This window comes from Pygocentrus nattereri, chromosome 25, assembly GCF_015220715.1.
Source record: "Pygocentrus nattereri isolate fPygNat1 chromosome 25, fPygNat1.pri, whole genome shotgun sequence".
NCBI classification, from domain to species: Eukaryota; Metazoa; Chordata; class Actinopteri; order Characiformes; family Serrasalmidae; genus Pygocentrus; species Pygocentrus nattereri.
The window spans coordinates 4,474,841-4,485,000 of NC_051235.1; the positions used below are offsets into that span (position 1 = coordinate 4,474,841).

At 41.7% G+C, this 10,160-nt stretch overlaps 1 protein-coding gene across 1 annotated transcript in view; it reads left to right on the plus strand.

The window, feature by feature from the left end:
* Positions 1–4,564: 4,564 nt before the first annotated feature.
* LOC108443477 (calpain-2 catalytic subunit-like) overlaps positions 4,565–10,160 on the plus strand; it is a 34,164-nt gene continuing 28,568 nt past the window's right edge. The window contains exons 1-2 of the mRNA XM_017724187.2: positions 4,565–4,895; positions 6,296–6,365. Of these exons, the coding sequence (XP_017579676.2) occupies positions 4,659–4,895; positions 6,296–6,365 (307 nt within the window). The 5' untranslated portion in view covers positions 4,565–4,658. The remainder of the gene's footprint in view (positions 4,896–6,295; positions 6,366–10,160) is intronic.

Here is a 10,160-nt window from a genome sequence, read left to right on the forward strand (position 1 = left end):
AAATCATGTTACACAGCTATAAATTAGCATTTACCTGGGTTAAAATTGGCATATTTAACATTTTTTAACCTTTAAAATATGGTGTTTTACATAAATTAGATGTTCGTCTGTCAGGTTTATTGGCTAGGCTACCTGAGCATTAGCTCATATTAGCAGACACACACTTGCAGCAGAGCATATGGTTATTGGCCATGTCCGAAACTGAAGGCAGCTGTCTTGCTGCCCATTCTGTCTCCTGTAGGAGGCAGCTTTGTGATGGAGGTCCATGTTCGAGACAATACATCAAGACAAAATACAGGGGTTCCTGAGGGATCCTGGACCCTTAACCTCTGGACCCTCTGAACATCTCAAAATCAAAAAAAGGAACCATATCCTGATGTCTGAACGGATCAATTGCAAATTCAGGGAAAGGTCCCTTACAAAACAGTGAGCTTCTGTCTTTGCTGTTCTTTACTAACTAGAGATGCAGCACTGCCCTGCCTCATGGTGGCGCTGTTGCAAACTGGTTCCTCCAGTTGGTCCTTCATAGCCCAACAACTGTAACCATGACCAGGAAATCTCCGAAAAACATTACAATATGCCATAGCGTGTTTGCAAATGCAAAAACTTGCCCAACTGCCCAAGAGATTGGCAGAAACAGTGAATTGGTACTCATTTTAAAGCCAGAGACAGAAGAGGAGATGAGTAAGATCTCAGTCGATGTGAGGAAAAGCGTATTACCAAACTAGAAATGAGCATTTCCAGAAGAAGAACTGATAAACCAAACATTTTGCTGCCACTGAAGCATCAGCACTGCTATGGTGAGGAAGTTAACAGCCAGCCAATGATGGAGTAACCAGCCAACATGGGACCCCCAAATTCCAGGGGGTGCTTTGCACACTGTGGTACTGCTTGCTGTTGGCTGTTACCATTTAGCTGCATTAGCGTTAGCGTCTTCTACCCACCCTCAGTGTAAAAGTCGGCCCATTACATAAACATATTTCATTTGTCTCCTTATATATTAAATATATCAGCAGATGGTCACTAGTGCTCTGATTTAAATGTAAATACTGCCATCTATTGGGCGTGGGAAGAACTACAACATTTAAAGTGCCATCTTGCAGAGAAGTATCATGTCAGATCAAATGTACATGAGATGGCTCTTCCAGGGTTACCTAGTACAGAATATGATTCTAATACAAAACCATAAACACTCCAAGGACCCTTTGCACCATGAAAGGGTTCTTCAGATTGATGGAGAATGTGCTCAGATGGGTTCTTCAGATCAATGGAGAATGTGCTCAGATGGGTTCTTCAGATTGATAGAGAATGTGCTCAGATGGGTTCTTCAGATTGTTGGAGAATGTGCTCAGATGGGTTCTTCAGATTGGTGGAGAATGTACTCAGATGAGTTTTTCAGATAGATGGACAATGTGCTCAGATGGGTTCTTCAGATTAATGAAGAATGTGCTCAAATGGGTTCTTCAGATCAATGGAGAATTTGCTCAGATGAGTTCTTCAGATTGATGGACAATGTGCTCAGATGGGTTCTTCAGATTGAAGGAGAATGTGCTCAGATGGGTTCTTCAGATCGATGGAGAATGTGCTCAGATGGGTTCTTCAGATCGGTGGAGAATGTGCTCAGATGGGTTCTTCAGATTGATAGAGAATGTGCTCAGATGGGTTCTTCAGATTGATGGAGAATGTGCTGCAGATGGGTTTTACAACTGTTATGATGTCAGGCTTGTTACCATTTTGCTGCTATATAGAACCATTTTCAGAAAGGTTTGAGGTGTGAAGAACATTTTCATGATGCAAAAGACCCTTTAATCATGCACAGAGTGTTCTTGGTTCTATATAGAACCATTTTATGTTACTATGGAGCACTTGAAGGACTATCTTCTAAAAGAGTGTATCATATTTAACCCATTAAAAGTCTCTCAGCCATTCTGCTGAATCTGTTGGACCACAATATGATCTCAGTGGTGATTCACCACTGAAAATCTTGGCCTGGGAAACCAGGTCAGCTGAGTGTACTCCTGGGTAAAGACGTATGTGGGTTCTGTAACACTGATGTGCTGAAAGTGTTAAGAAACCTTGTTCTGTAAACTGGTTGATAACATATCAAGTACTTTTTTGAACACTGCACCCACTGACTGGCAAAACTAATATTTTACTCCTGCACAAACACTAGAATAGGTTCAGTCAAAGTGTTGCCAACAAACTGAATGGACCCAGTCCCAGGATCACACCTCACTGCTAAGACAACAATTGGGTGTCCCAATTCTTGTTGAGATAGAGGGGTATGGCGAAGTATCAGGGCGATGTGGCCCTCCAAACGGAGGTTTTTGTCCATTAAAATATTACGATAACCACTGTTTTATCTCAGTTTAATCTCGATTTCGTTTTCTTCATAACAAGCAGAAAAAATCTGTAATAGCAGGCTAACGTCTCTAACTTTCCCATTCCACCTTAAATAGTCCTGCAGTTCTGACGCCTGAAGCACCAGAATGTACCTGCTGCAGCACTTAAGGTGGAACGGGAAAATTCCAACAAGAATCTGGTGAATATCCGACTTCAGCTTCATATCATTTAAGAATTAGGGGTGGGTGATAATAAATAACTGCCCCCCTCTTTGAAGGCGTACGATGCCCTAAATGTAACTAAAGCCCAGCAGTGAGGAGCTGAACTTTCCCCTCCTCTGCTGTCCCTGCAGACGGGCAGGGTCGCCTACAGAGCAGCGCCAGTAGCTGTTAATGAAGTGATACTCTGTTTATTTGAGAGCCCATTTCAGAGGGAAGATCTCAACCACTGCCCTGTAACTCGGTTCCAAAGGGTTAGGGTGATACTCAAAAAGAAGGGGTAAGGGGAAAAATAATAAATGGGACTGGGCCTTGATTTGGGCCGGGTTTCCCGAAAGCATCTAAGCACAAAGACAGAGTGAGCATCACACTGAACTTTCGCCCGGTTAAGAAGGTCTTAACACTCAGATGCTTTGGGGAAACATGGCGCAAACCAGGTTCTGTGGCATTTATCTTATCATAACCCTAACCCTAGCTAACTGGGCCCTGGTTGGTCTAAAGCAGGGGTTCCCAATTAGAGTCCTGGGAACCCCACCCACTGTACACTTTTGTTATTTGTCTTATCTAGCACGTCTCATTCTGCTGCTTAATTTACAAGCTTGTCGTGTGTTAGAGTAGGAAACACACAAAGATCAGCAGAGCATGGGGTCCCCAGGACTGGGATTGGGACCCTGGGACCCCCTGGTCTAAAGTGATGAAATGTCCTATAGCAGGGGTCACTAATCTTAGCCACAAAGGGCCACCTGCAGGTTTTCAGTAAAAAAAATAAGTAAATAAATAAACACATACAATTCATACTGAAGTGTCCCGCTACTGACTGGCACCGGCCTCTAGAAGCTCGTGACGCATGGCCGTGACGATGGGCCTTCCAGGAGGGCCCTCTGGACGAGGCGCTATCTATGTTAGGCCGCTGTTCGACCGTTAAAGGTATGCGGGATGTGTTTACTGCGTTCTTCTGTCGGGGATGTGGGTCGTCAGCGTGTTTGTTACCACAGTCTATAACCAGAAAACTTCATTTAATGTGCTAAATCATAATATATCATCACAATATATTCATTTCTGGCTTCAATATAGTAACTTTTGGTGTTAATTTATTAATTTGTGGTCTCCCTATAATAATTTGCGGACGCGATATATTAATTTCTGGCTTAAATATAGTAAATCTTGGCCTCCATATGTTAATTTGTGGCCTCAATATGTTAATTATTTGGTGCTATATAGAACCCTTTTCAAAAAGGTTTGAGGTGTGAAGAACACTTCATCATGCAAAGGTTCAATCATGCTCTTGGTTCTATATAGAACCATTTAACTTTACTAAGGGAAACTTGAAGAACCATCTGTTGGACTACAAAAACTTTTGGTGTCAATATATTAATTTGTGGCCACAACATATTAATTCTAGCAGTACCTTGTGGCCTGAAACAAGCTTCTTTGCTGCTAAATCCAGGCCGAACTGAGGAGACATCCTGAAATGAACGCAGCGGTTAGTTACCGCAGATTTTACCGTCTGTTTTCAGAAACTTCCACTCCGAAGGAGCAGCTCAGTCTAAACAGCTGCCCTGTTAATCTCATATCCCCGAACTCGACAGCAGCCTCGGCCTGAGAGATGAAACCGAACCGCAGACGGTTTTAATTCCAGTTTTAACAGCATGTTTATGTCGTATTGTGTCGCCCAACTGCACAGACATGTTTCTTCCTCTTCTTCCTGCATGTGAGACCCATAATAGGGCGAACACACCCCGCCTGAGAGAGAGAGAGAGAGAGAGAGAGAGAGAGAGAGAGAGAGAGAGAGAGAGAGAGAGGGAGATAGAGACCGAGAGAGAGAGCGAGAGGGAGAGAGAGAGAGAGTGAGAGACAGAGAGAGAGAGAGTGAGAGAGAGCGAGAGTGAGAGAGAGCGAGAGAGAGAGAGGGAGAGAGAGTGAGCGAGAGAGAGAGCGAGAGAGAGCGAGAGAGAGAGAGAGAGAGAGCGAGAGAGAGCGAGAGAGAGAGAGAGAGAGTGAGAGAGAGAGAGAGAGGGGCGGAGAGAATTAAAGTTCCTCAACATCTGGAAGTTGAAGTCCTCGCACTGCGTCTTTTTACCGAACCCGAGGAGCAACATGTCGGGAGTGGCTTTGACTTTGGCGAAGAAGCGAGCCAGGGCCGCGGGCTTTGGGACCAACGCAAACGCCAACAAGTACCTGAACCAGGACTACGAGGCGCTGAGGAGCCAGTGTCTGAGCAGCGGCCAGCTGTTCTGTGACCCCGCTTTCCCCGCCTCACCCGAGGCCCTGGGCTTTAAGGAGCTCGGAGCAAACTCGTACAAGACGAGGGGCGTGCAGTGGAAAAGACCCGGAGTGAGTGCTGCTGCAGTCAGACTGCTCTCAGGCCACTTTAACTTCAGATAAATCGAGTGGTTTCCTCAGATTTTGCAACCTTTTTACTTGCAGAATAAAGTGTGTGTAGCAGTTCTGTCTTTTAAAAGCTTTTAAAGTCATATTTTAGTCAGACGTACTGACGTGAGAGCTGAGAACAGAGTTGATAACAGCGTTATGAGTCATTTGAAGCTACCAAGGCGTCTCATTTTTGACCATAAATGTCGTTTTCTACTTTCACTTCAGATAAATGTAGTAGTTACTTCAGATTTCGCAACATTTTTCCTTAAAGATGAACGTGTGTGTAACAGTTCTGTCTTTTAATAGCGTTCAAAATCATGTTTTAGTCAGACTAACGTGCTAGTTTGAGAGCTGAGCACAGAATTAACAGCAGCGTTATGTATGAAGAGGAGTCAAAGCTATTAAGGCATCTCATTTTCATAACTGTTTTTTTCCACTTTAACTTCAGATAAATGTGATGGTTACCTCAGATTTTTCAGTCTTTTCTACCTCTAGATCAAGATGTGTAGTAATTCTGTCTTTTAAAACCCTCTAAAATCACATTTTTAGTCAGACTAACGTGCTAGTTTGAGAGCTGAGAACAGAGTTGATAGCAATGTTGTGTTGTGAAGGTGAGTCTCATTCAAAGCTCCTAAAGCATCTCACTTTTAGACATAAATGTTATTTGCATCATGTAATGGTGGGTTTTACCCACAGGAGGCCATAATAATGACATTTTCCATGCACGCTTTCCAAAAGTTTAGTTTTTACTGAACGAAACAAGACCATCCTTCCACCATTTCCACACAAAAGAATTGGAAGGCATCACATTAGAGGACCTTTTTACTGAGGTAATGTTTGTTATGCACAAGAAGCCAGATTAAGATATATAATATACACAAATGTCCTAAAATCACACTCAAGCCTAGTTCACAATGAGTATTATGGCCTACCCAAATCCTTATTGACACAATGAGGATAGACCAGGACACCAGAGTCTTACCAAAAGGTTCTTCAAGGTTTCTTTAACAAAGGCAATGGTTCTTTGAGCTCTATATAGAAACATTTCATGCTTAAATGGTTCGTCAGATTGATGGCAAATGTGTTCAGTGGTTCCTTGTCGTTCTTCTACTGTTACAAGTTGACATAAAAAAGGTTCTACAAAAAACCCAAATAAAATACATTTTTCATCAGTCTGAAGAACAGTTTCACCACAGAGTCCCATTTGAGCATTGAATGGTTGAACTCATGGTTCAAAATAGAACCCTTAAAGAACCATCTTTTTTAATAGTGTAGGTTCAGTAGCCTGAAAGTGTGGTGCTTTATTGAGGAAGGTGTGTCCAGGTTGAAGCTGGAGCTCATCTGCTCTGTCCGTTGTGCAGGAGCTGTGCTCGAAACCCCAGTTCATCGTTGGTGGTGCCACCAGGACCGACATCTGCCAAGGGGCTCTGGGTAAGTGAAGACATCAAGATACTTCATCCACGTAATCCTTTGTGCATTTGTGGTCAACTATGGCAGTGTTTCACCTCAGAGTCTCTGAGTCAGGAAGTGGCACTCCTCCTGTTAACCCTCACCCACATACACACACCTATCACTCAAACAAATGCATTCACTGTTGCTGCCTTCCTTAACCCTCTGCCAGAAACCACCTGGACTTGTTGAAAGACTGATTGAGCTTAATGGTGTTTACAGGTTGCTTCTCAAACTCCAGCAGATATGCTGGTTGTTCCTATCTGCAAGGAACACTTCATGAGCAGGATGGAAAGGACAATAGTATTTTGAGTGCATCAGGAAGCAACATTATGGTGCCTGTATGTACCCGTTTATATCACAATATAATACAATATCCAATATTGCAATCCAGATGAAGTGCTCTCAGAAATAAAGGTACTAAACTGTCTCTGGGTCAGTTCCCCTCATCACTGGGGTGGAACCCTCAAGGGTACATCTCAGTCCCTTCAGTCAGGGAACATAACTGAACCATAATCCACTGAAATTATCTGTTCTAAGCTGTACTGACTCCACACACCCCGCCTCGCCTCCAGGCTTTTATTCTACTGATCTGTTTTAAAACATGTGGTTATAAAAAGATAAAAATACAAATTTTTCACCACGAAAAACTTATTTAAGGTGCACAATAAGACCTTGAAACCACTGCTGTGCCTTTGAGTGAGCATTTGCATTGTTTGTACCGTGATGGATGAAAAATAAACCTGCACAGAACCTTTATTTCTAACAGTGTAGTTAACTAGTAAAATATGATTTTACTCCATTCAGGTGCTGTTACGTACACCCATCAGGAGCTCTGAGAAATACATATCCTCCCTTTTTCTTTGATATATTAAAAACAAGCAGATCATGCAGAAATACACACCAGAAAGTTTGTTTATTTAACTGGCCAAAAAAAGCCATGGGGATTGATATGGACTTTGCCCCTCCTTTGCAGCTACATAAATGGTGGTAATTATGCTTTAATCGGATGCTGAGTTCTTGTTGGGTAACTGAATTTTAAACAGTAAAAATAAATGTTAAACAAATATCGGCGTTTCTTTTTAATTTTCACGTTAAAGATGTATCATGATACAAATACACAAGACATAATGCCCACAAAATGCCAAGAAATGCATATTATGACATAATTTACCACAACAAGTATAAAATATTGTAATATTGCCCACCCCTATATACACTGGACAAGCCAAAAGTACAAGGACATCCCTCCTAATTATTGAGCCCTGGTGTTTCAGCTACACCCATTGCTAATGTGGATAAAATTAAGCCCACAGCCTTGCCATCTTAATAGACAAATGTTGGCAGTAGAATGGGTTGCACTGTAGAGCTCAGTGACTTTAAACTGGCACTGTCACGGGATGCCACCTCTGCCTCAAATCAGTGAAATTTCTGTCCTGCTAGAGCTGCCCTAGACAACTGGAAGTGCTATTATTGTGAAATGAAAGTGGTCTAGGAGCAACAACAGTTGTACCACAAAGTGGTAGGCCATGCAGACTTGATTAATCATCAACAAATTTGGATTTGGTAAATGCCATGAAAACACTACCTATCAGAATGCAGAGTGCCAACAGTAAAGTTTGGTGGAGGAGGGATAATGAGCTGGGGCTGTTTTTCACGCCCATAGATCTAGTGAAGGGTGATGTTAATGCTACAGCACACAAAGACATTTTAGACAATTATATGAGCTGTTGATAGAGCTGATTGGCCACCTAGTGATAAACCTACAAGTGACTGCAAAACCTAGGACCAAAAACTAGGCCGAAGGATGGGATTTGAAAGCATTTAACAACAGCAACTGTATTCAATCTCACAGCATCCTTATCAGAAAAATAAATAGTAATTAGACCATTAGACTGGATTAGGATCATAACATTATTATCTTAGATGGCCACTTTTATAGCAATAACTATATATGTTTGTATAATGCTTGTTGTAATTTGAGGAGTTCCTCTGGGCCGCACCACGTTGGCAAACAAACGCCCACAGTTAGTAGGGCTTAAGTACAGAAAGGTTAAACCTGAATGTTATGAGTTTTTCAAGAGCAAACAAGGACTCGAGAATAGAAGAGAATACCTGGAGGGCTGGGTGTGTCCAGAGAGTACGCAGTTTAGTCATGGCTTTCAAGCATTAGGAGGGACTGTCCTACTGGGCGCACAGCCACAGACTTAGTAAAGCATGCAGGTTTGCCTGATGTTCGGGTTCATTCTTTGAAAGCTACAGGTTTGCTTGATGTTTGGTTTATTCCTTGAAAGTTGAGCAAGAAAGGGCTTGAGTTTAGTAGAGAGGAGAAAATGACATGACATGAGACGTCAATCTAATGAGAATCCTGAAGATTTTCCATGAAAATTAAGTACAATGCTCATCATAATATGTGGGGACGCCTAAAAAAGCCTGGAAATGTTAATGCAAATGTTTCCTTGTTGCTTTCTTTGTTGATTTGCAGTAACTTACCATACCTTTTACCCATGTTTAGCTACAAACTTGAAAAAGATGGTTCTATAAAGAACCATGAACCCTGTAAGGACCCTTTGCATGATAAATGGGTTCTCTGCATCACTAAATGGTTCCTCGGATTGAAGGAGAATGTGCTGTAGATGGTCCTAAATAGAACTGTTTTGGAACAGCATTCTATTAAGCACCAGACAGGGTTCTTCTATTGTTATGATGTCTGTTATGATGCCTGTAACACCAGAAGAACCCTTTTTGGTACTATATTTTTGTATTTAGTGTCTAAAACACATTCTCCACCAATCTGAAGAACCTTTTTACAATGTAAAAAAAAAGTTTAATCATGCAGAGGGTTCTGTGAGTGTTCATGGTTCTATGTAGGACCATTTTCTTTACTAAAACCCTTAAAGAGCCATGTTTTTTAAAAGCATAGAATGACTTAATGCTGTACTTGACTACCAGACTATCGGATGCTTGACTACCAGGGCCCATCAGATCTTCCCACCATTGGAGAAAAGATTTCAAGTGCTTTTAACAGTAGTTTTGGAAATAAAATTATCCAGTACGACAATAAAGTACATCAAGTCAACTTTCAATCTATATTAAAACAATAAGCCACTTGAGGCTGTGCATTACTGTGATTTTGTCACGGGGAAGGGTGGTTGTTAGGCACGACACAAAGCGGCGTGAAACTTCCTTCCCTATGATAAAATTGCATTACTGCACAGCCGCAAGTGGCTTTTTGCTTTTATACAACAGCGGCCAGCATGAAATATGATAAAATACACGATTTTTTAGAAAATTATTTCTATTATTATTAACAGTAATTAACATACGCAAGTATTTCACCAAGAAATGTAGTTCCTTTAGAGTACAGTATTGTTGCCAGGCAACCGTGGACTGCTGAATACTGCATATTGTGGTCATTTCATGAATGTTTTTACTTTTTATTGTATAACAATACACATATAATAACACAGCCCTGTTTAATGGCAAAACTTTCAATTTATATGTACTTTCTGGTCACCAAATCACCACCTCAAGTCTTATTTAGCAGCAATCCAGCGGTGCCCTGTGGTTGGTTAGTGTAGTGGTTAACACCTCTGCCTTCTATGCTGTAGACTAGGGTTCAGTCCCCCACCTGGGTAAGCACCCTACATTATATCGATAAGAGTCCTTGGACAAGACTCCTAACACCACCTTCGCCTACTTGTGTAAAATGATCAAATTGTAAGTCACTCTGGGTAAGAGCGTCAGCCAAATGCCATAAATGTTAATGTAAATGCC